Source organism: Crinia signifera, chromosome 2 (genome assembly GCF_055691185.1).
Source record: "Crinia signifera chromosome 2, ASM5569118v1, whole genome shotgun sequence".
NCBI lineage: Eukaryota > Metazoa > Chordata > Amphibia > Anura > Myobatrachidae > Crinia > Crinia signifera.
Window position 1 is genome coordinate 57380221 of NC_139218.1, and position 26146 is coordinate 57406366.

The following is a 26146-nucleotide window of genomic DNA, read 5'->3' on the forward strand; positions in this document are numbered from 1 at the left end:
TCTTGTCAGGTGTAACGGTCTTATGGGAATGACATAAGTACCTTTTTGGAAGTGTTGCTCTCTTTGCCCTGTTAAAGGTGACATAAGGCACAGAGATAGAGAGGAATTCATTGTTTCAGCATGGATGCCAAAGGATTTTGGTCACTAGTGCAGGAAAAACGAGCTTCCTTGATTCCCAAAGGTTACCATCTGTCTCAGCATGAAGACTTGTCCTCTTCACCTGCCTCCGAAGATGAGAATGAAACGGCAGGTTCCTCATCTGTGACCAAGATAGAAGTGATTGTCACGGTGGAACCTGAGGTAAAAGCTTATTTCTGTGGTTTCCAGCCTCAGGCGCCTCTGGGATTGAGATTTAGTCCTATATTCTCATCCAAGTCCTATTTAATTATGAAAATGGAACCCAATGTTTTATTTTGCAGCAAGTCCTTTGCCAGTGTTTTGAGTTAGATTTTTGGGTAGCAGCAAGGATTGCCTCTTTCTGGCATTTTTCTTTTAAATGTTGGTTTCCACACAGCTCTTACATTACCTGTACGGTGTAATTGACAAGGGTCTTGAAAATACAGTCAGTATGTTCAACACCTGCTACTCCTGAGACTTGGCAAACAGGGAATAGAATGTTTAAATCACCACACATACAGCGCAACAGCCATCTATTTCCCAGCAAGGGGAACAGAAGCTGTCTTAGTACCTGCTTGGATAAAGCACCTTTCAGAAATAATAGTTTTTTGCACTTTTTTAGTTTCTTATAAAAAATTGGCTAAATGTTGATAAGTTAGAGTTCATTTATTCACGTTCCCGTCTTTTTATTAGAATTTACTTAGTGTCTTTTATCAAATGTAGGGATTCGGTTTATACTGGTAAAATGGTGTGAAAATAATTGCGGCAACCAAAGTTAAAGGCTATAGTATGGTTTATGTGAATGACCAAGCATGATGTCTGACCATAGATTATTTCCTTGCATGCGAACAAATATCAGAGCAGCAAGTTCTCCTCGAACACTGATAATTCAATATACTACACTCTTATTGTATTGGTTCAGATGAACACCATCTGTAAAAGGGCATGTTTATAGTGCTTATGGAATAAGCGAATAACCATTTATTTATTTTTTGTCACATTGCCAGATTTTTGTTCCCACTAGACAGATTGGACAGATAAATCTGTAGGTGTGTACACCAGCTTAAGAATCTGCCAGTATATGTCATTTAGACAGCAACAGTAGAAATCTTTCATATGGATATTAGAATCATATATATGTTATGCGTTCATTTATTTCCATCCACCTACACACAGATTCTGCTATATATTCATACAGTTTAGTCATACAGACTTGGATACGCACAACAATGATACTATATCAGGAATTTTGCATGAAGCGGTCTCTTCAATTGAATTGCTATATGTTAATGTTAATGAAATAATCTTCAATAAGTCTTATGGTGCGTACGCTCGGAGATTTGTTAAACAATATAAAAAGATTTGGCAATTCTGGACTATATCATTTAAAATATCGCCAAATGTGTATGCTATGAGTAATCAACAACCCCCTCCCGGTCATTGTCTTTGCATGCAGCTCAATTTAACTATATAGTCAACGACTGCATGTAGGGTGCGGGGGCCTGATGATGTCACCGTATGATAATGGACGTGCACTATATAATTTGCCTGGACTTCAAGGCGATGTCGTTGATGATATCGCTCATGGAGCAAATAGTCTAGGGCAGGGGTTCTCAAACTCGGTCCTCAGGACCCCACACAGTTCACATATTCCAGGTCACCCGACAGGTGCACAGGTGCATTCATTACTCATTGAAACATTTTAAAAGAGCCACAGGTGGAGCTAATTATTTCATTTGTGAGTCTGTGAGGAGACCTGCAAAACATGCACCGTGTGGGGTCCTGGGGAATGAGTTTGAGACCCTGTGGTCTAGTGTGTACGCACCTTTACACATTGGAAACAGTAGCATAGACGGTACAATGTTTCATCAAGCTTTATTCATTGAATTCTTTAGCAGATTTATGTGTGTAGAAGGCCATTCGTCATGTCTGTATGTATCCCAGGCTCTACCACCCTGCACCTTTCAAAGACCGTGCAACTCCTCCTTCCTGCCTGGGGTGTTGCTGTCTGTTGTGGTGCTTCCAGTACAGTCTGTATTGAGATACAGCCACAATGTGATAAGGACACCACAGCAGACAGCGACACCCCAGGCAGCAAAGAGAACTGCATGGGTTTCGAAAGATGCAAGGTGCTAGAAAAAACACTACAGTGTGTAGGTAACCTAAGTCATTTGACTGAAATCTTCTGCTAACATGACTTACCTGAAGAAGAAATTCATATATATAGCTACTATAACTAAAACTAAAAGCTTTCACTGTGGGAACTGATGCCTTTTTATAGATGATACTACTTCCCAAAAGCTCATCTCCTTCCTAAGGGTAGTAAGCCTGGATTGCTCTCCCTCTGGCCCTTTCCGTGCGCATGAGTGAACTCATTTTTTTACATGTACTACTCAATCAGCAAGATCTGGAATAAAACAGATTGCAGTAAGTGGTCACTTGAGTTGTATTTGAGGCACAAGGAGACTAGAGAATCAGATTCTCAATCATTTCTGAGGGGTCCTGAACAACGTAAAACATGTTGTGAATTTATTTTGTGCTGATTTTGGAAAGAATAGTTTAATTTCAGAAGGGAATGTTGGGTCATTTATGACCTGTTAATGGGCATAATATGATTGTCCTCACTGCGAAACCACCACAGTGGCTAGAACAACATCTCGTTGTTTTGATAATGGCTGGTAGAATAAAAAAATAAAAAAAGACAGCCATAAAGTATCCTAGACCCTAATGCTATCTGCAGTGAACACTGTGACATTGCAGGTACTTCCTCAACCAACAAAGCAATATGTCTATACAAACAGGGCTATTCAGTAGGTTCCAGCAGGAACTGAGGCCCTTATTCTAGTTCACTCTTTCTGACAAAATATTTCTTAAGGTGCGTACACACGGGGCAATATGATCGCTGGCAATATATTGCTCAGCAATCATATTGTAGTGTTCCTTCTAGGAACCGGGGCAGGCAGGGCGCCGCTGCACGGGGGCATCGTCAAGGGGGCGGACCGGGACCGCCGACGTCACTGTTCTGGGCGGTCCCGGGCCGCCGACGTCACAAAAGGGGCGTGCCCGGGCCGCGTTGTGACGAAAATGGGCGGGCCCGGCCATCGTCGTCAAGAAAATGGGCGGGGCCGGCATCGTCATTGGAAGGGGCGGGCCTGGCCGCACCGAAGGGCACCGCTATATACTGCGGCGCCGGGCTTCGCTGTTTTAGCGGGGCGCTGCCTAAAACAGCCTAGCGGGAACACTAATATTGCCCCATGTCCCGTTTTCATCTGCGACCAGAGATGGTCGCAGATGAAAATTTAAACACTGCTGGGTGAAGAGGCAGGGGATGTCGCTGGTCGGAGGAGCATGTTCCTCCGACCAGCGACCATTCAGGGGCTGAAAACGGGAGCGCGCACCCGGCGATTTATCGCTGGTGCACACTCCAATCACTGGCAATATGGTCGTTCAGCGACCATATTCCCAGCGATTTCAGCCCCTATCGCCCCCGTGTGTACACAGCATTAGATGGACAAAACCATGTGCACTGCAGGTGAGGCAGGTTTTACCTGTGCAGAGATAATTAGATTTGGGTGGGGTTTTACACCTGCCTCACCTGCAGTGCACATGGTTTTGTCCATCTAACAAATATTTTGTCAGAAAGAGTGAACTAGAATAAGGGCCTCAGTTTCTGCTGGAGCCTGCTGAAAAATAGCCCTGCATACAAATATACAGTATGTGTGCAGCATTTTTTTGAGGTAGCAAAATTGACTATGCAAATTTTGGTTCTGCTATAAAAGTAAATATGGTCTCTTTCCGTTTGATTTGCATAGTACATTACAACCAGTGTTTATATATTAGATGCTATGGTCTATCACCTTAAGCAGCCAAATGATAAGCCTTTTCACAGCAGTGGCGGCCTAGGGAAAGTCACAATGTGCAGCATTGAATGGATGGTCTGTTAGGATTTTTTGTAATTCAATGTACTCCCTGGGGTATCAGTTCTCCACCTTCTGTGTGTTCTGTGGCTGCTATTGCTGCAGTTAACAGCCTTGTAAGATTGTTGTTCTTGCAAGTCCCATCTCTTCTGTATATTTATATACTTTTAAGGGAAACTCCTTCTGGTGGTGATCTCACACTGGAGTACAGACCTGTTTATTTTGAACAAGCCTAAAATGCAAGGATGTTACTATGACAGCATGTACTGTAACACTTTCTCAGAGCCCTCCAAACAGTCTGTGATGCAGATTCCAAAGGATAATGTAAGCAAAAAGGATCTTTATGTGCACTCTTTTTTCTCCATCATTGTACTGTCACTTTGAAGTGCTGAACGTGCTGCTTGAAAGGCTGCAGAGTGTACACACTTCTCCTTATGCACAATTCTTAGTGCATCATTAGACTGGTATATACTGTATATTCATTTATAGTTTCTTATATAGAACAGCATATTCTGTTCGGCTTTACAGTTGGAATCCGTGATAAAACAAACTGGGTAGTAGCAGACCGATATAGAGGTAGGAGGGCCCTGCTCGCAAGCTTACCATCTATGGCAGGCATTTCCAACCTGCGGCCCTACAAGTCTCATCATGCCTTGCCACAGTTTTGCTATTGGGGAATGCTAAACCTATGGCAAGGCATGCTGGGATGTGTAGTTTTACTACAGCTGGAGGGCCAAAGGTTGGCCATGTCTGATCTATGGTATAGTTTGCATGCATTGGCTATGAGCTCCAGAGATCTAGGGGGGTATTCAATGTCAGGGGTACGGCTGTCGAGCAAGCTTGACAGCCGTGCCCCTGTCCCGTTCTCACTTTGCTCCACTTGAGCTCGGCGGTCGGGATTCAATGTCCCTCCGCCGAGCGACGAGAAGGGGGCGTGGCCGCGAGTTGAGGACGGAAATAGACAAGCTCCGGCCGGGAGCTCACCTATTTCCGGCTTTTCTCGGCAGAACGAGCCCGACAGCTTGTGATATCGGGTTCGTTCTGCGAAGAACCCTTGTTCAATGCTGTCGGGGAAGACAGCATTGAATAGGGCCTCGCAGCCATCTCCCCCGTCGGGAGATGGCTGCGGGAGGTCGACACACATTGCATACCCCCCTAGACTTGCGTTAACGGGTGTTTTTTTTTTTTTTTATAAATGAGCCACCAAGGACAGTTCAGTGATCACATTTACTGAGCTCCGCTTCTGGTGTGCTGGATGAATTAACATTACTTACATTCCATATCTTGCCATCTTATTTTAATAGTGTTCATTCTAGCACCCGCCATCTTTGAAAACCCATGCAGTTCCTCTTCCCTGCCTGGGGTGTCGCTGTCTGCTGTGGTGCTTTTAGCACAGGTCTGGTTTGCATATCGGTACTGATATGCAGACCACACTGTGCTAGGAACACCACAACAGACAGCGACACTCCAGGCAGGGAAGAGGAACTGCATGGGTTTTCAAAGATGGCGGGTGCTAGAATGAACACTATATTAAACTACTGTTCTAGTGAAGCTTGCTGGGCAGAGTACATTGTGCTTGTTGGTAAACTTGTGTTGCCAATTTCCTCCTTTTCATAATGAGTTCCGTGGTAGAGTTTAATCCTGCAACTTCTCCACCAGATAAGGGCCATCATGTTATCTAGTCTAATCTTTGTCATTGTGGTTTTTTTAATTTTTTTAGTCTTTTCATATAAATTTGGGTGGCTTTGTAGTGGCTGCAGGAGCATAACTTGTTGCTGAAATGATTGGTTATTCTGAAATAAACAGCAGTCATTGTACTATGACGTCTTACTTGTGTTTTCCCATGAAAAGATCACATGAGCGGGCTTAGCGTTTTCATGCAGTTATGTTGCTGTACACATAAACAAAAAATACATTAAGCTGTGCAGGGGATCACAATTTGTGTGTGACGCATGTATGAAAATAGTGTTATGCATATGCAGTATGTGTCTGATGCATGTGACTAAATTATGATCATGTTCAGAGGAAACAACAGTGTTCTTATCAGCTCAGACGATGACTCCACATATGTGGGTGTGTCCTTCTAAACAACTACTAAAGCTGATTATTCAGTGTGGACAAGTATGGCGCAACTACTGTTTTTTTTTATATTATTACATTGCTCAGTCTCTTAAACATTTAAAGGATTAATATGGTCTTAGGTATAGAGATATATAGAAATGCTTTTTCAGATTTTATTTTTCTCAGCGTGGGGGGGGGGGGGGGAGTGTAAAAGCGTAGAAATCTATAACATACAAAACAATCAGCCGCTAGCTTTTTTTCAAACACTTCCTGTAAAAAATTTAAGTAATACCCCTTTCACACCAGAAATGCAATGGCAAACCCAGGAATTACATTCCCGGGACAAGCAGGGACATTCCCGGAATGGGACCCATTCACACATGCTTTTGAAGCAGGGACAACCCGGGTCGGCACCTTTCACACTGAACCCGGGATGACCCTGCATTTCTATGAGAATAGCATTGAAAATGGCCTTTTTTAGGCTCACATTAGATTATTGATTATTAAGAATTAAGACACAAAACATTTGTAGTGTTTCAGCCTTTGTTTACTTGTATAAAGCAAATTAAAAGGCATATGAAAGCATCTTCCCCTCTAATGATTAATAGCTCTCTCACCTCCTCATTTGTCCAAGACATGGCACACATTACAGGCTTTCAGGGGTTAAAATGAACTTCTGGGGTCTGTGGTGCCACAGAACATGCACACTGTCTCCCTGCACCTTGTATGCTGTCTCTGGGCGTGTCTGTGAGTGTCCACCACAACAGGAAGTTGCCCTGTTAGCAAATCAGCACTAGCAGAGGCAACATGGGAAGCAGGGACATGTCCCTGCACCTTTCACACCAGCCAGTAACCCTGGAAGGACCCAGGAGCAACCCTGCTACCTAGCAGGGTTGAATTGCCGGCAAATTAACCCTGGAATTTGTCCCTGGAACCTTTCACACCAGAGCTAGTCCCGGGTTGTTCCCGGACTCAACCCGGGAATTAAGGCTGGTGTGAAAGGGGTATTAGTTTCCTGTTGCTGGTACTTTATCACTCTCTCTGCGGTTTGACAATCTGCCTCTATAATCTTTAGAGTGAATTGTTGTGGTGCTTAAGAATTAACTCCTTGTCTAATTCGGTTTGTTTGCTCTCTATAGCCACTGTCTCACTGACCATAGTTGCAACCTCTAACCTTTTACTCGTGTGTCTTTCTTTCTTAGGCTCCAGCTGTCGACGGGATCCGGATAACCATGGAGAGTGCCTTAACAGCCCGAGATCGGGTGGGTGTCCAGGACTTTGTCCTGCTGGAGAACTATACCAGCGAAGCCGCATTCATAGAAAACCTGCGGAAACGGTTCAAAGAAAATCTTATTTATGTAAGTTAATTGTTTCATTTAAAGCTGTGTTTTGGGCACGCATGGGAACATGCCATTTTCCCCTATTTTAATTAAGGCCATGAATATAGTGATGTTTATAAATTGCACAGTGACACCCAAACGAAAGCAGGCATTAGGGACTGATGGTTACATAATATTAAGGAGAGGGTGAAACTGTACTGGAAACTCACCTTCATTTTTAATAAAGTTGCAATAAAATATAATAAACTAAAACATGCGTTTGAATGTTAAATCTCTTTTTATACACAACAGTTTGTGGTAGGCATTGTCCGAGTTGTAGAAAGAATTATGGCACTGAATATGAAGGACCAAGAATATAAGAATTTCTAGAAAACACAAAAATATTTCCAGGATCAAACCCTTTCTCACCCAGGATGCTACAAAGCTAGTCATCTCCAGATTGGACTACCGTAATCTCCTCCTTTCTGGCCTTCTTCCTATAAAATATCTCTCCAATCTATCCTCAATGCTGCTTCCAAACTCATCTTCCTCTCCAAACGTACTATGTCCACCTCCCCTCTCTTACAATCCCTACACTGGCTCCCCTTTCCCTTCAGAATACAACTAAAGGCCCCCATACACTATGCGATTTTGGGACGATTTCATCCGATTTCGGCACTTTGTGCCGATAATCGGGTGAAATCGGCCCAAAATCGTAGGTGTGTGATATCTGATCCGATCCGATGCGCGGTCCCGTGCGCATCGGACCGGATCAGGGAGGTCGGACGGTCTGTACATACGATCACGTCCGACCTCCCTGTATGCATATGCCTGCCACCTGACAGGCATATGCATGCAGACACCGGGGCAGCGGGTCCCTGAGCACCGGCGAGTGCTGCTGACTGACCTGGCCGGGCGGTGGTGGGGGCGGGGGGCGGGTGCGGTGAGCGCTGCTGACCTGGCCGGGCAGTGTACTTACACATAGCAGCAGCGGGGACGGGCAGCGCAGTGGCGGCTATTATATTTTTAAAATACTTGTCAAATGACCGGCCGCTCGCTGATTGGCCGGAGAGCTCTCAGCCAATCAGAGAGCGGCCGGTCATTTGACAAGTATTTTAAAAATATAATAGCCGCCACTGCGCTGCCCGTCCCCGCTGCTGCTATGTGTAAATACACTGCCCGGCCAGGTCAGCAGCGCTCACCGCACCCGCCGCCCGCCCCCACCACTGCTGGCCGCCGTTGCCCGCCCCCACCACCACCGCCGCCCGCCCCCACTACTCCTCACCGCCCTGCAGCTCCCCGGGTTTTTTTTTACATGGGATAAATCGCATGCGATTTATCCCATGTAAAAAATGGCACATCAAGTGCCAAATTGTATGTGAGCCTCCCGGGGAGCTGCCGGGCGGCTCGCAGGTAAATTGGGTCCGACTTGTCCCTAGGACAAGTCGGCCTAATGTATGGGGGCCTTTAAGCTCCTCACACTCACTTACAAAGCCATCACCCATTCCTCTCCCACTTATCTGACCTTATGTCTCATTACACTCCCTCCCATTCTCTTCGCTCCATGAATGCACACCGCCTCTCCTGCCAACTGGTTACTTCCAAGACATTGGCTGTTGTGTTCCTTATCTCGGTCATACCCCTCCCTATCAGACTCTCCACCTCCCTACAAAACTTAAAAAGGGCTCTCAATACCCACTTCTTCATTAGATTTAGCCATCTCTCATCCTAACCTTCTGTTTATGCTCATTTCTACCTCTTCTGTGTACCTCCTATCTGTCTGCCCCTCCCTTTTTAGAATGCAAGCTCTCACGAGCAGGGCCCTCTCTCCTCATGTGCTTTTCTTAGACTGTATATATCTCTGCCACACCAAAAATAGCTTTGATGTCTTATTCCTTAATGCAACTGTCTTTTACTTACCACGTACCTGTCCTAAATTGCCTTGTACTGTCATTTGATTTTTTTTGCTTATTTATGTATTGTTAGGTGCACAGAACCCTTGTGGTGCCATTTAAATAAATAATAATAATATTAAAATACAGATATGTCTTCATGCAGTCTAGCTGCCGTCAGCCATTGGCACATCAGGTCCTATGTGACTCTGCTTTATCACTTAAATGTGGGCATTGCGATGAAACAAAACCTGATTAGATATGCACTCATACACCTGTATGCAAATGAGTCTGCATACAAAGTGGGAAGATGCTTTTTCTTTTTTTAAGACGCGTTTGGTTGTGCTTGATCTGCGACTTTTGTGCTTTGTTTAAAACCGATTCCTGTACTGTTGCAGCCTGGTGTCTATGGTACAGAGTGATGTCTCGCTGTGTCTGCAGGTGCAAATTTAAATAGAAAGTCCCTACGCTACACTGTTTTCCTTAGTTGTGTCAGGCATCTGCTGCGTGGTGTATTGGGGCTAGGTGCTGTAAACCTCCTGTAATGCTGAGCAGCATATGAACACACTCGGCCTCTGTACCTCTAAATGAATGAGCACCCGTATTGTTATAGGCCTCCACCCATACCCAACATTATTTTATTAGCTCCTAGATTTATTGCACACCGTACATTGCATTCTTGGCCCTCGGATAGATTAATTGCTCCAACCATCTTCACAGTACATTAACGCCTCCACATTTAATAAACCTACCCCCACATTTAATAAACCTACCCCCACATTAAGTAATAGCCCAAAGCAGCTGCTGCGTATCTGAATAGCCCACTATTTACAGTAATACCTTTCGCAAAACCCTCCTTATTGTATAAATATCCCTCGCAAGCCCTCTGATTACATTAAAAGCTCTTACTGGCCATACATTGCGGTTCCCGCATCTAGCATATATCCGTAGCTTCCACCCTCCTCGCATAACATTAATGCTTTCACATTGAATAGAAATACTCCATATTAAGTAATAACCCATAGCAACTGCTACATAGTGGCATCTCTATTCCCACGTTGTATTAATGCTTCTTGTTGGCATCCATATTAAATGAATAATATCAAGTACTTGTACAGTATTAAGAAATCACGCTGCCCATTACATTAATTACCCACCACCACCACCACCACCACCACCACCACCACCATACTTCCCTGAGCGCTCTGAGGGACTGTGTTTCTTCTCCCCGCACGCTTTCTGCACATGTGGGATGCTGGCACCAGCCTCATGTGTGCAGGAGCATTGATGGGTGGTAGTTGGCAATGGGTGGAACCCAAGGTAAGAGTAGTGCAGAGGTATTGGATGTGGAGATGGCAGACAGCCAGCCCATCAATGAGAAGGAATAGATTGGTCCGCTGCTTACAGTGGCTGTGCACCTTGCCTGTCAGCATATGCAACCTATAGCTGAGCCAAAAAACCTGATTCAGATCTGCTCTAGGCTGTGTATATCCGCTGCTTAGCCCCACCCCCAGATTTGAGTAACCCTTTTGTACTGTGACTTGAAATATTCCAGTGATAGGGCTGATACAAGATGGATAATGTTACAGGCCTACATCTCCCACCCCCATTTAACCACTAAATCGCTATGTGTGTAGGCCCCATATCTCCCACATACCTGCTTCATTTATTTGCACTGCTTTACAGTTTGTTTTAATGAGCAGCTAGATCTCGTTGTGCTCGTTTATGCATCTGACTGCTGTGTGCAATAATATGACCTATACTAGTTCTATTTGGAATTTGAGGAGGGGATTATAATTCTAGGATTCATATGTAGCATTTTAAATGCTGGCAACATAGACTAAATATCGGATACTAAACAGGAGTCATGTACACTTGTATGTAGGTTTAGCAGTTCATTCATTTTCCTTACTGGGAAAGTAATGGGTGGTACCTATTTAACTGGCAGAAATAAGTGGTCATTGCAGATTCTCAATTACACAGCCACAGAAATAATAAATTAGCAAAAGAAACTTTAAGAGAAACTTACATTTTCATGGTAGATAAGAGCCATTTTGCCAATCTAGTCTGCCCTTTTACGGTATGATTTGGGTTAGGAGTTTGAGTTGGATTACAGCTGGTTATCGCTTTAGAGACGGGTTCTAATTAATGTCGATGGTTGTGGCATTAGGGTAGTAGGACTAATGATGAGGTATTGGAAAGGGTTGATAAAGTAGTTTTATACCTCTGTGTATGATACTGATTCAATATCTCACTGTATGTTATGCACACAGAACATACTTCGTTTTGGAAGATTTTACCAACAACTTTGAAGTAAACCCCCCCCCCCCCCCCCCCCCCCCCCCTCTCCATAAGTTTTATTTTTTCTTTACTTTAATTTGGGAGAGCATCTGTACTCTTCATGTTTTCCATTAGCACTGGTGCGTCCTCTGCCAGCAAGTCACTTGGGAGGAGCAGGGCAAGCAGAACGCAGACTCTGCTGGAAATCGGAGCAGGCAGTTACAAAGAAAAAAAAGTGAGCTTGGGCAGAAGACTTCGTACAGGGAGTGAAGATCCTGCCATGCCACAAATAGGAAAAACATGTGGAATGTTTCACACATGCTCTAAGAAGCAGCACTTAATAAGCACACTGCAGTTAGAGGCCTTCGCTTATCTTGCTTTTGATATTTTCAATGTTGATATTTTCAGTTAAAACAAGGATGTAACTCTATGACTAATGTGTGCATCATATCACTAATTACTGGAAAGCCAGTCATAGGTTTCATGACTAGCAAGCTGGACTTTTTAAAGGCATACTAGATTTATTTTGTACATTGTTTACAGTCAAATACATCTTGGTATATGACATTATAGACTTGGGTTTTAGTACTGCGCTCTGTCACATAAATTCTACAGATGTTCGTAAAATAAAATAATTTTTGGTACTTGTGTATTATCACGGCGCCCACGATAATTAGTTGCACGATTTTTCATCGCATCGCATGCCATACATCGATGGCATGCGATGCGATTAAAAACCCCTATGGGATTTTAAATTGTATAAGCACCCTAATGGGTGCTTACAATCTTAAAAGCACACCCACGCCACCCCCCATTATTAACGTGAACCGGCGGTACGCGTCCTCCAACCTTTTCATACCCCCACTATCCACGTCGGTGTGGAGTTTTAAAAAGTGTGGCGAGCGTATACCTGTGAAGTTATACGCGTCCCCTCGCGGGGCTCGCTGCGCTCGCCATGCTTCGGGCTCGGTGGCTCGCTGCGCTCGCCACACTATAGAAAATCAACTCCACGCCGGCGTGGATAGTGGGGGTATGAAAAGGTCGGAGGACACGTACCGCCGCCCCTCGCAGGCTCGCTGGGCTCGCCACGCTTCAGGTTGACGTTTATACTGGTTGGTGACCTGGGGGGTGCTTTTAAGATTGTAAGCACCCATTAGGACCCATTAGGGTGCTTATATAACTTTTAATCGCATCGCATTGTATGGCATTGTATGCCATATACAATGCCATACAATTTTAAAATTGTATGCCATTGCGGGACATCGCGCGATATCGCATCGCATGCCTAATTGTCTGCGATGCGATGGGCGCCGTGATAATACACAAGTACCTAATTTTTATTTGTAAACATGCAGGTGTTTATATCACTCATTAATTCTCATGAATAAACATAATACAGTGGTGCATGCGAGAATTGAACCTTTTCAATATGCTGCACAGCCTACTGGCCGAATCAGTTATTCCTTCAAGGTTAACTCAGGTTATCTAAAAAATGGTGTCAATCACTCAGTATATAGCAATACGTAATACACGAACAGTGTTATTTGCACAAATATCCACTCAGTTGTGTGTCCAATAAATTGGATGGTGTGTACACATATATTGGATAGTTGTTGTCCTAAATAGTCTCAGTCCCGGATGGTGTACAATTTATGACAAAACTTAAGCGGCGTCCTGCTATTTGTAATCCTTATGGTAAGTTTGTGTAGAAAAAAGTTCTGAAAAAATGTATTGGTTGGTGGGTACCTCTATTGCGCAATGGAGGTACCCAGCAACCAATACATTTTTTTCAGAACTTTTTTCTGCATGTTTACAAATAAAAATTATTTTATTTTACAAACATCTGTAGAATTTATGTGACAGAGTGCAGTACTAAAACCCAAGTATATACTGTACAACTTTTAAACGGAATTAGTCTCCCGTTCCAGTACGGTAGCTAGTCACACCTAAAACACCGAATAGATTCAGTGCGCAGGTAAAAGACCCCCTTTCTCCTTGGTATATGACATGAATATAACACCAGGTAATTTTGTCTGTCAGCAATGGTAATGTGTTGTGGTGGGGAGAGGGAGGGTAGAAGAGGCTAGTGGCTTGCACCTGACTACACGTAGTGTAGCGGAACATATCTTCAATAGCAGTAGATTTTAAATCTCATGATTTATCTATATAATAAATGTATCATTTCTGTTATTAAGTAGTAAGGAAAATAAGGTACTTGTTTAGTTTCACGGCGGCAGTTACGTAGTTTATGTAGTGCTGTATTGAGAATACCAATACAGCACTATGCTGCCTACATAAACTACGCAAGTGCCTCTGGAGCCCTGAAACTACACAACAGCGTGGAGTTGATTTTATAAAGTGTGGCGAGCGTAGCAAGCCCGAATTGTAGCGTGCGGACGCGGATACGCCAGGTCGGGTGAGTAATCTGAAAGCGCTGGCAAGCCGGGTCCAAAATCCCGGGTGCGACCTGGCTTGCCAGTGTAAATGGGGTATTATAAAGGCATACACACAGTGCTGTTTGGGCTACGGCCAAATTCTTTCATGTTCGATTAGCTAAATTAACCCCCTCCCCTCAATTTAGAATTGCCTGATTTAAAGCTTGCTACATCTGGTCCCTGGTGTGATTTGTTGGTAAGATTGTTTTTTCAAGCAATATATTCAGCTTTATAATCCTTATAGTGCCCCACCAGGAAAAACCTTGTGGCTGCCAAGGTTTTGATAATCTTACAGGATAAGAGAAGGGAGCTAAAGCTAAATATTTGGAAACGATCTTCAGTTTTTTAGGTTATCCTTAAATATTTACACATTTTGGGTGGGGGGACTAAAAGGGGGGCATTGTGACACTAAGTGCTACTGATTTACTGCAGTTTATTTTAAAGTTGGACAGTCGTCCAGAACGCCGATATCATGTGGGGGACAGAGACCACCCACCTGACATGAGACAACAGAGGTATTCCTTATGGTACCTGTCAGGGCTTGCATACATAAAGCAAAAATGAATAATGATTACCTAGCTATTGGAAAGTGTCATTACATTATTTGCTGGGTTTTGTGGCAGAAGGCAAAACATACTTGCAGATACTCCCTATAGTGATGGTAAACTCCCTGAGCCTGAGGCTGGACTGGATACCATGAGTTAAGGAATGCTAGAAAATGGTAAAGAGCACACTATTGCATAGTCACACCCATAATAACATCTCTCTCCCTGCATACTTTATATATAAAAATGTTTATGTGCTGAACAATGTTCCTGCATTGCTGCTCATGCACAGCAAGGCCGCTATGACATCGTTCAGTACAGCAAAGCAAGCATGGTTGTTTCTCTCTCTCGGTGTGGATTATTAGACTGGATTTAGGTCGACTTTCATTAGGTTGACCACTATTAGTCGACAGTAAAAAAAAAAAAAGGTTGACATGAAAAAAAGTCATCATGGGTTCATGTGTTGGCCTATTGCTTTTGTCAACTTTTTTCATGTGTCAACTTATTGATTGTCCACCTTTTGTCAAAGTTGACTAGTGCATGTCAATAGTGGTCCACCTAGACACAGTCGGAACCAGTTTCTTTCACAATCTCGCTGAAATTATTTTTCAAACTCTGACAAATATGAGGCAGATGTTTGTAGTCTTCATGCCTCAGAGCACATGCTGCAGCTCTTGTCCTTGTACAATGTACAGTCCCCTTGGCGTTGCTTCTAGTTTCTATCTGGAGATTATACAAAGTTCACAGTTCTTACGCAAGAGAGGCATTGATTTTGTTCCATTTCCAACAAATAAATAAAAATTAGACCAATATTTAATGCTGTTGCCATAACCTGGTTGCTTTAAGGCAGGGGTGGCCAACCGGTCAGAGGTAAAGAGCCGCAAAATATTGTTAGTCAAGCTAAAGAGCCGACATCATGCGCGCGCCTAAGGCGCATGCGCCAAAAAAAGGGGTGTCGTTTATTTTGACCCCTTGGGTGGGTGTGATACAAATATGCCTCTAATAGTGCAGTGCCATATATACATATGCCCCCCACGGTGCCAGGTATGCACCACACGGTGCCGGGTATGCCCCCACAGTGCCAGAAAGCTGGTATGCCCCCACAGTGCCAAAAAGCTGGTATGCCCCCACAGTGCCACAAACTGCTATGCCCCCACAGTGCCACAAACTGCTATGCCCCCACAGTGCAAATTTCCCAGCAGCAGCACTCACCGTTGTTGCTGCTGCTGCCAGGCGGGGAGAGGACAGTCTGGTGTCCCCCTGCAGTCCTCCTGTCATGTCACCGAGGGGAGGAGAGCACAGCACAGCACACCGCACATCTCCTTCCCCCTCACTTCCCTGTGACTGGGCCATCCACCAATCAAAGCTCGCTGGCCGGCTCCTGATTGGCTGCTGGCCCACGAGCTCTGCTTGGCGGACGGCGCAGTCACAAGAATGCACAGTAAGGGGTAGGAGAGATGCGCGATGCACGCTCTCCTCCCCTCAGAAGGAGAAGGGATTCAGGGAACCGGCAGCAGGGGGGACTGGGACGGACGGTGGGCGGCGGGCAGCAGTGGGAGCAGGAGCCGCACTTTACAAGGGGGAGAGCCGCATGAGGCTCAAGAGCCACGGGTTGGCCACCACTGCTTTAAGGGGTAGGCTTGCCATAATATCCCTTTAATCCGGGACACCTATGATGTATACAGTTTCTGTAGCTGATTAAAACCAGGAAAAATGCAGGTTGCATTTTACCCTGTCGCAGAACATGTGTAAATCATATGCTTCTCAGATTAAAGGGATATTATAGCGGGCCTATTTAAGAGGCATGTGGATTTATGAAAACATTCTATTCCTTTTCTTTCATCCTAGCGTGAAACATATGTGATCTGTTGCCTAACCCGTTGCCAGGGGTGTATGCATCGGTCTTTCACATATGAAATAGTTTGCTACCTCCCAGACCCTGCTTATGGCCAGTTGTATCGGGAAACTGGTGCCTTGCATTACCAGTGATTGGCAGGCCTTATTGAGCGCCCAGACATTGCGAGTGGATGTTTTAATGTATACCTTCCTAAAATAAACGATCAGATTAGCAAAAGTTCCCCTGACTGGTTCTTCAAAGTCAAGTAATGGATCTAACCCAGGGGTAGCCAACTCCAGTCCTCGAGAGCTACCAACAGTTAACGTTTTCCTTGTGCCCTCACGGAATCACAAGTTAAGTATTTAGCTTCACATGTGGATCTATTAAAATGTGTCAGTCAGTAATGAGTGCACCTGTGTATATGTGAGGTGAGCTGGAAAACTGTTGGTAGCTCTCGAGGACTGAAGTTGGCTACCCCTGATCTAACCTATCACTGCATCTAATGCTTTATAAATGAGTTTACATGTTACCTTAGTATCCATAATCCTCATTTTATTGTATTAAAGCTACTAATCAACAATCTGCTCTGTAATTATAAAAGACTAATTGCTCTTGAGATGTCATCAGTACCACCCGCGTGCTATAGATCTTGTTGCCATAGGGTGGGGACAGCCTGTGTCTGTGTGTGTTCAATGAGATCATGCATATAATTGTAGCCATTGCTGCCTCTATATAACTATGTCAGGTACTGGCCAGGTGCTGCTGTTCCCATAACTGTTGCTGATTGCGTTTTATTTCTCATAACCCTTTGCCTTGTTTTTGTCAGAATCCCAAAAGTATAAATAGGTTTCTTCTAGTTACACCCACCCTGTTTTCTAACGTGATCTTGTACTTATGATGTAACTACTAAGGAAGGAGAAACATCAGCTGCTACGAGTAGGATGGAAAAAGAGGCGAATGCCAATTCACCAAGCTGTATTTAGAAAGCGTGCCTATCTGTCATGTTGTTTAATCTCTAATAGCACAAAGCCATTTAATCTGCCCTTCACTCCCACAGTTTGCTCTAGCTTGTGTCCTAAATCATTCACATAAGGGTTCATTATCCTTCTAGCTATAGATTTGTGTGTTAAAGTTCATATATACCATAGCCTCAATGTAATTGACTGCCCTTGGACAGTTTGAAATGTTATAAATTGTACACTGTGTATTCAAAAAGCCAAATTATTAATGTACCTACAGTATTATATATCTGTCTGACTATCTCTGTCTCCATGCAATGGCAGAGGGAGGGAGAGAGAGGTGAAGAGATTTGTATAAGACCGTTGCTTTATATTTACTGAAAGACACCATTTTCTCAGTGCTGCCACAATATATTTTTTTAAACAAATAATGTCACAAAAAATTTTGGTTGGGTGGAAAAAAAACCTTTGATATTGAGTAGTTGCACTTGAGGTTGTGTCTCTCCATGTTGCTGTGAATTCTCTGAACAGCATCTCGGAGTGACCAAACTCTGAACATATACTGTAAAGTTAAAAACCAATGTAATGAAAGCTCACACCACATGGTACCAAATATCGCCTCTTTTGTGAATATGCTTCTTTCAAGGTATTTCTTAACCAGCGATTAAAATCACCAAATTTATTCCCCAGCTACCGAAAACACATTTGTCTTGTGGCTCTCCGCTGGACAGTGTCTAGGTTAGCACCATATGATTGACATTGACCAAGTCGGCAGACATGCTCAACGAAAGCATGAGTCATGATTGACATGACTATTTTTAGTTTTTTCTTTTACTATTTCATGCTTTACCATTCACGTGGACTACAATTGTGAATGCCCTAAGCATCACACCAATTTGGGGTTTGTGTGATGAAATCTATAAATTTCCACACAAAAAAACATTAAAAACAAATGACCTTGTCTTGTCGAGCAATTGACTCTCAACCAAGACACTATGTAGTATACCACAACTGTTTTGTTACACAGCCTTCATTTTACCTTAATCAGATCAGAGTGTCCTGTGATTGGTTCATGTCCGGAGTTAATTATAGAATGAAATGTTCTCCTATGTTCTTTTTATGGAGATGTTTGAGTTTAGTTTTTCATTTCTGAGGCCTTGCTGGTAGTTTGGAGTTGATCATCCGCTTGTTCTCTTCACAGACCTACATTGGATCCGTGTTGGTATCTGTGAACCCATACAAAGATCTGGAGATATACAGCAAGCAGCACATGGAAAGATATCGCGGGGTTAGTTTCTATGAAGTGTCCCCTCATATGTAAGTAAAACGGCCTCAAAGCTTTTGTTAGACATGAGACGAATAACCAAGTTTTTTTTTAAGGTAACAAGATCTCTCTCATTGCATACATTTATTCAACTTGTTCATATACGTATAATTAATAATATCGCCTTGGTACAGATTATCTTACCCCATATTCCCCATACATGTCTAGGCATCAATCCCCCGCCGCTATTTCTGACAGGGGAAATAGTGGCAGCCGCCTATTCAATGCTGTCTTGCCCGACGGCATTCAACAGTCATCTCGGCTGAACGGACCTGACTTTAAAAGTAGTCAGGCCCGTTTTGCCGAGAATGGACGTGGATTATCGAGATCACGGCCATATCTCAAGGATCCACGGCCATTTCACACGGACACGTCCCCTTTTCGGCGTTCGGCAGGCGGGGCGGTGAATCTGAGAATGGGCCAGGGTCACGACTACCGGGACATCCCGACAATCGTGAGCCGGGATTGAATACCCCCCCAGCATCTTTTCTGGCGGTATGTAGTAAAGTTGCTGACTGACGGAATACCGATTGACAGCCCTTCATAATCAATGCCTATGAACAGTATACCGACATATACACATCACTGAAATTCCAAACACTGACTACATTAAAATGGTGACAGGAAGAAAACAGACACAACCACAATGCCAATAGTCAAAATAATGATACAAATACAGAATATCTCACAATGCCGACACACTCAACATCCTGACAACCGACTTGTGAACATGATGTTTCAGAAACCGACTTATTCATACTTTATTATCCAAGTGGGCATACAGGGAGAATATAGTGGCCTGCTGAGCGCAGTGATGCACCGTGCCCGAAGCATGGCGAGTGGTACACTAATACGATGTGCGTGTTGAGGGACGTCGGGATGTCCTCAGTCGCTATTTGGACCTGAAGGGGGGCCTGTCTGTGATGTGATTGTCTGTGTTTAGAATCAGTACACATATATTAATTTTTGGGATTATAACAGTGTCGGTATTTTGACATGTTTGGCATTATGTTGATATGCAAAATGATCAGATTGATATATTAACTGTAGACGATTCAACGGTCGATATTCTGTGTTGGGATTTTTATACCATGCCGATATGTTGGTGAAGTAATTGTCGGTATTTCAGTTGTAGTTAAATGATATTGATCCCAGCGTGGCATAGAAGAAATCAGTGTCAAGTGCCTGAAGTCAGGGCACGATGGGTTGCTGAACTTCACCATTGGTTGCCAACCACTGACATGTTCCTCAGCAATATCTTTTGCTCAAATGCGTTTGCCCTCCTCAATCAGACCTTTAATGCAGTACAAATAGTCATCTCTGGATGTTCTTGTCTGGCCGGAGCACTGCTCATCTAAAAACATCTGTCCTCCCATTATCGAAGGCAGTGCGCCATACCCAAACCTGTTTTTGTGGCATAATATTGTCACCATACACCTCATTAAGTTGGCATTGAATTTCAGTTGCTTCTTTGCCCTTTTCGATGCTGTAATTGCATTACACTAAGCACCTCAATGTCTGACCATGTTTCTGCCAACCCCGCCAACTTACAGCTGGTGTTAGGACAGTATGACTGATATGAGACGCAGTCTAATGGCCTTCAGGGTAAGCAGGGTATACCTGCTCTGGGTTGGCAAAAAATATATAATGAAATAGAGAATGTTACACACGTAACTTATTGAACCACCTATTTTGATTTAGTACAAGTTGGATCCTCTGGGACCTACAAGTTCAAACTGTGGGGCCGATTTAAAGTTGCACTTAAGAGGGCCGTAATGACACTTGCATTGCATGCGGGAAAATACACTTATTTGCCGGTTTTCAGGGATCTACAGGGATCTACAGTCTCCACAAAAAAAAATTCTATCAAACTCTGTAAAGCCTGAAAACTGTACACTCTCTCACTGAGCTTAGCCTATGTACAGCTGTCCCATTGCCAGTCTGTGCGGTACCAGCTCCTATACTGTGCCAGGAGCCGAGTGTTCCACCTAATTTTACAGAGCAGCACGTGACTCCTGTCACTAAGGAGCATCAGCACTTTGGTGTCACCCCCTCAGCTGGTTACACCCAAGAGCAGCCCGCACCCCAGTAGTGATGCCACTTCCTAATTACATTCATTCAGCAACAAAATTAAGATTCTAAAGGCTTTTGAACGTCTCCTATGCGTATGCAAACGCTTAACACTCTCCCAATGAAATAGCAGCATAGCTTTACTTATCGTTTGGACACTCGTCTAAACACAATGATAAATCACACTACAAATTCTGCTCACAGGACCTGATCATCAGTTAAGGAGTATGTCAGATGCTATGAGTGCAATGCACCTCCCTACTGTATGTATATTCTGCAGTGCTTTGCAGAATGTGAAGGCCACACTTTGTTATTCACACGAGTTGCTTTAGCCAGTCAAATTGCTCAGTGGAAAAATTCCAATACTGTTAGTCTTGCTGGAATTTTTCCTCCCTGTAACAGGCTGGTTTTTGCTGCTCCATCCTGAATATCTGGAAAGTATGTTTTTTTTTTCTTCTGAGCTAGCCTATTCTTTTCCTACCCGCAACTCCTCATGTGTTATTTTTGACCAGTGTTTCTCTGTTATTCTGTTTTGCTGCTAGGTTACACTGGACCTAAAGCACAAAAAGAATTTGTGTATTTATATGTAAAATGGAACATTTATCTTACTATTCCTAGCATTGCCAGTTAGCGGCAAGCTAAAGGTTTAGATAACAGTTCCCATTCCTAAGTGTGGGGGAGACTGGTGCTCATACTTCGAAGATGGAGAGTTGGGGTGGAGGTGGATTCTAGGCTTGTGCTGTAGATGTTGAGATTTGATCTTGTTTATAGTATAACTCTCAGGTCCAGATGTATCAAGCTTCAAAAGTGATAAAATGGAGAGTGATAAACAACCAGCCAATCAGCTCCTACCTGTCATGTCACAGGCTGGGTTTGAAAAATAACAGGTAGGAGCTGGTTGGCTGGTTATTTATCACTCTCCACTTTAGCACCTTTTGAAGCTTGATACATCTGGCCCTCAGGGAGAGATGTATCAAACCACCTAAGATATTGCCCATAGCAACAAATCACTTCTGTTTCATTTACTGTGCAGATGTAGAAATGGCTAAATCTTACTGCATTTTGTGGTCCGTGTCGATTTATGCACATGTAATTCTACCACTCGCCAGTAAGGCCTGAGTCCTGAGTTGTTAGAACAATAGAATTTGGGGTACTTATGTAGTATCTGGACGTCCGATTAAAAAATCGGGTCCATCGCATCACATCGCATGCGACGCGATGCGATGGACCCGATTTTTCCATAGGATTCAATGTTAAAATGGACTGAGTCCATTTTAACATAGGATTCAATGGGAAAAAGGGTCCTTTTCATTTCCCCACTATCCAACTACGCATGGAGTTGGATATAAGCCTGTGGCGAGCGTAGCGAGCCCCGCGAGGGGATGCGGAATACTTTTTAACGAATCCTCGTCCCCTCGCGGGGCTCGCTGCGCTCGCCACGCTTCGGGCTCGGTGGCTCGCTGCGCTCGCCACAGTTTTATATCCAACTCCATGCGTAGTTGGATAGTGGGGAAATGAAAAGGACCCTTTTTCCCATAGAATCCTATGGAAAATCGGGTCCATCGCATCGCATGCGATTTGGTCGGATGCGATGCGATAATCGGGCTTCCAGATACTACATAAGTACCGAATTTGGGATATTTTAGTATAGCTGAATAAACCGGTCCTAATAACACATTACTGTAGAAAAATATCTGTAACTATGTATAAAAGCCTGTACAGTAAATAGTCTTTTCTCAGTTCCTCAAATGAAAGAAAATTGCCCAAAGTATATACTTTAAGAAAACCCCAAATCTGTCAACCAATTTCCGTATAAAATTATCTTGCATGTTATTAGTATAATAAATGACTGCATTTGTCCCAAACTGGTGAACCCTGTGACCTGGCCGGAAATGATAGACTAAATTTTTTTCGGTACTTGTTTCCTAGCACAGCGCCCATCGCATACCGTATTTAGTGGTGTGCGATGCGATGCGATCTTCCCGTTAAATTAGCAGGAGTGCTTGTACAATGAAATATCGCATAGCATCGCATGCCAGCAAATGGCATGCGATTTTTAATTGTACAAGCACCCTGATGGGTGCTTACAATGTTAAATGCACCTCCATTGTCAACGCCACCCCCACTATCAACGCCAACCCGAAGCGTGGCGAGCGCAGCGGTACGCGTCCTCCGACCTTTTCATACCCCCACTATCCATGTCGGTGTGGAAATGATTTTAGATAGTGTGGCGAGCGCAGCGAGCCACCGAGCCCGAAGCGTGGCGAGCGGACGCAGAATAAGAGCCCGAAGCCTGGCGAGTGCACGCGGAATACATGTCAAGTAATCAGTGTCCACACGCTGGGCTCGCTGCGCTCGCCACGCTTCGGGCTTGGTGGCTCACCACAGTATCTAAAATCAACTCCACGCCGACGTGGATAGTGGGGGTATGAAAAGGTCGGAGGATGCGTATCGCCGCCCCTCGCAGGCTTGCTGCGCTCGCCACGCTGCGGGTTGGCGTTGATAGTTGGGGTGGCGTTGACAATGGGGGTGCATTTAACATTGTAAGCACCCATCAGGGTGCTTGTACAATTAAAAATCGCATCACATTCTGCTATATTACATGCGATATGATGCACTTCAATCAAAATCGGGGGCGCCGTGCTAGGAAACAAGTACCGTTTTTTCCTTCTTCTTTCAAATAAAGAACAAGGCTAATCTGTGTGTTTGTCAAAAGGTCCATACATATGGACGATTATGCCCAGCGTGTATGGACAGCGATGACCGCTGTCATCGCTGGGGGGAAACCCGCACAGTGCATACACACTGAGAAGCTTTCCCTCTCCCCTGTCAGCGGGGGTAATTAGTGGAACAAGATTACAGTTGTCTGTGGGGTTAGAAGGAATCTGAATTTTTAGTATACCTATACACTTATGCGATCGTATTCAATGCGACATTGAAGTGTGATGTCCATCAAATCCGATCGCATCTTATGGTGCAAAAAGTGCCCCCTTTCAGCACCTGATGTCGCACGCCATTTTGAGATGGCACATCGGGTGCTGGAAAAGGGTGGGCAGAGGGAGGCGGAGTAGCGTAGCGCTAGCAGGCGGCGTGGGGGTCAGCAGTGGTGGCAGAATATTTTAAACCGCTGGGCAGCCCTCTGATTAGCTGAGAGCGCTCAGATCTAGGCTGAAGTCATTAGCTGGTACATGGCAGCAATCGTTGGGCTGCGTTTAAGGCTTACTGGCACATCCTGTAAATACTTTGTATATTGTTAAGGTCACATCTAAGGTTGATTTATAGTTTGAGAGATGATTTACAGAAATTATTGCTTTAGTACGGTGCCCAAATCATAGGTACAGTTTGTTTTACAGCAGCTTGTGAAATGGCACCCATCTGCTGTTGTATAGGCAATCGGAATCGTTTGCAGGGTCACAAAATTAATTGCCTGTCTTCTTTCTTCTTCTTTTTTTTGTATTAGTAACATTTGTTCATACCATTCTTAGACAAACAGGACATGTGACACATCCGCATAAGTGTTGGTGCACAAAATTTGTGAAAAACCAATGGTCCCGGGGTTCCTCTTGGATCCCCACATACTATGAAACCAGCTTTTCAAAAGTAGGCAGCCAGTCTGGATGAATGCATTAAATCAGTGGTTCTCAAGCTTTTTAGAACCGCGGCACCCTAGAGCAATGGTCATCAAGGCACACCACAGTCCAGGTTTCATGGCTATACCTGCTTATTCAACGATGGTATAATCTGAGGTATAAATGAAGTCACTTGTGCGTAAGATTGAATAGCCATAAAACTTGGACACTTGGTGTGCCTTGAGAACCATTGCCCTGGAGTATCCGAATTTACTTTAGCGGTATCCCTAGGCCAAAAGTTTTCTTATTGACAAATTTAGAAATAAGTGTTAAATTAAGTGAAAGTGTTTTATATATATATATATATATATATATATATATATATATATATATATATATATATATATATATATATATATAATCCTTATGCTTAACTATGGGGTGTGAAACAAGATTTTCTCCGGTTTCGCCACCTATATTATGATTGGCAGTCAGTGGCACTGGGTTTGTCTATTACGTAATTTGAATTGTTCTTTGATGACCAACCCAAGGCACTCCTGCAAGTGACTTAAGGCACTCCAGGGGGCACAGTTTGGGAACCATCCTGTTAAACCAATCCCAGGCTGTAAAGGCGTGCAGGAGCATTTAATTGCATTAACCAGTCTACTGGTATTATTTTTATTTTACATTTTGTTCTTATTTTTTTTTCTATAAAGCTACGCTATTGCAGACAATTCTTACCGCTCCCTGCGAACAGAGAGGAAAGACCAGTGTATACTGATATCTGGGGAGAGTGGGGCAGGAAAGACTGAGGCCAGCAAGAAGATCCTTCAGTACTATGCTGTCACGTGTCCTGCCAGTGAGCAGGTGGAAACTGTGAAAGATCGGCTTCTGCAGTCTAATCCTGTTCTAGAGGTGAGAATGCGTGATAGGCTGAGTAAACTTCCTATCTACTGATAAAGAAGGAGCCACCGTGCTTTCTGGTGTCACCGTAAGGTGTGTTTCTCCAAATACATTGTAGGTGCCATGGAAACCCTAGGAATGAGCAATTGTATTGTATTCCTGTGAGAACATCATAGGTGTTGCATCAGTGCTAAACCATGGCTTTACGTTCAGCGACTTGCTGACGACCTTAAAGCTGTAATAATATAGGTATTGTTTCTTTTTTTTTCTTTCAGGCATTTGGCAATGCAAAAACCTTACGGAATGATAATTCCAGTCGCTTTGGAAAATACATGGATGTGCAGTTTGATTATAAGGTTACGTTTAAACAGAATTGCATTATATTATTGTTTGTGGTGTTGTGTTTGTGTTTTGTTTTTGTTTGGTTTTTCATTTAATATGCATAGTTTTTATATATTAAAATCTGTTGCTGTACTGTGCTACAGATAGCTATTCGGGAATGCTAAAACTGTGTGATGGCATATTGAGATGTGTAGTTCCACAACAGCTGGAGGGATACCTGTTCAGCACCCTATATTGTATAAGTTTCCTAACTGACAATTAAAATGTGTGAATGTTTTTGACTAGTGGTGTCAAACGACTGAAAAAATGGAGTATTGGACAGTAAATCATGACTCTTAAGTTTTGCTTTAATTAGGCTCTGAGCACCATTAGTGTTCCCGCTAGGCTGTTTTAGCGGGCGCTGCGCCCTGCTAGAAATTTAAAGGGAAAAATGCGCCCTGCCCCTCTAGCAGCACCCCGCTAAAAGAGCCTGCCTTTAACCCCGCCGGTGTGCACGGGGAAGCCCAGCACCGCCGTAGATGGCGATGCCCGGCGCTTCCCCGGCAGTGCAGAGACTTCGGAGGGGCCCGCCCCCTT

At 43.8% G+C, this 26146-nt stretch overlaps 1 protein-coding gene across 4 annotated transcripts in view; it reads left to right on the top strand.

The window, feature by feature from the left end:
• MYO1C (myosin IC) overlaps positions 1-26146 on the top strand; it is a 141654-nt gene that overhangs the window by 57321 nt on the left and 58187 nt on the right. For all 4 annotated transcript variants that reach the window (XM_083172177.1, XM_083172179.1, XM_083172176.1 and 1 more), the window contains exons 2-5: positions 7298-7453; positions 18564-18679; positions 25042-25240; positions 25504-25584. In XM_083172177.1, the coding sequence (XP_083028303.1) occupies positions 7298-7453; positions 18564-18679; positions 25042-25240; positions 25504-25584 (552 nt within the window). The remainder of the gene's footprint in view (positions 1-7297; positions 7454-18563; positions 18680-25041; positions 25241-25503; positions 25585-26146) is intronic.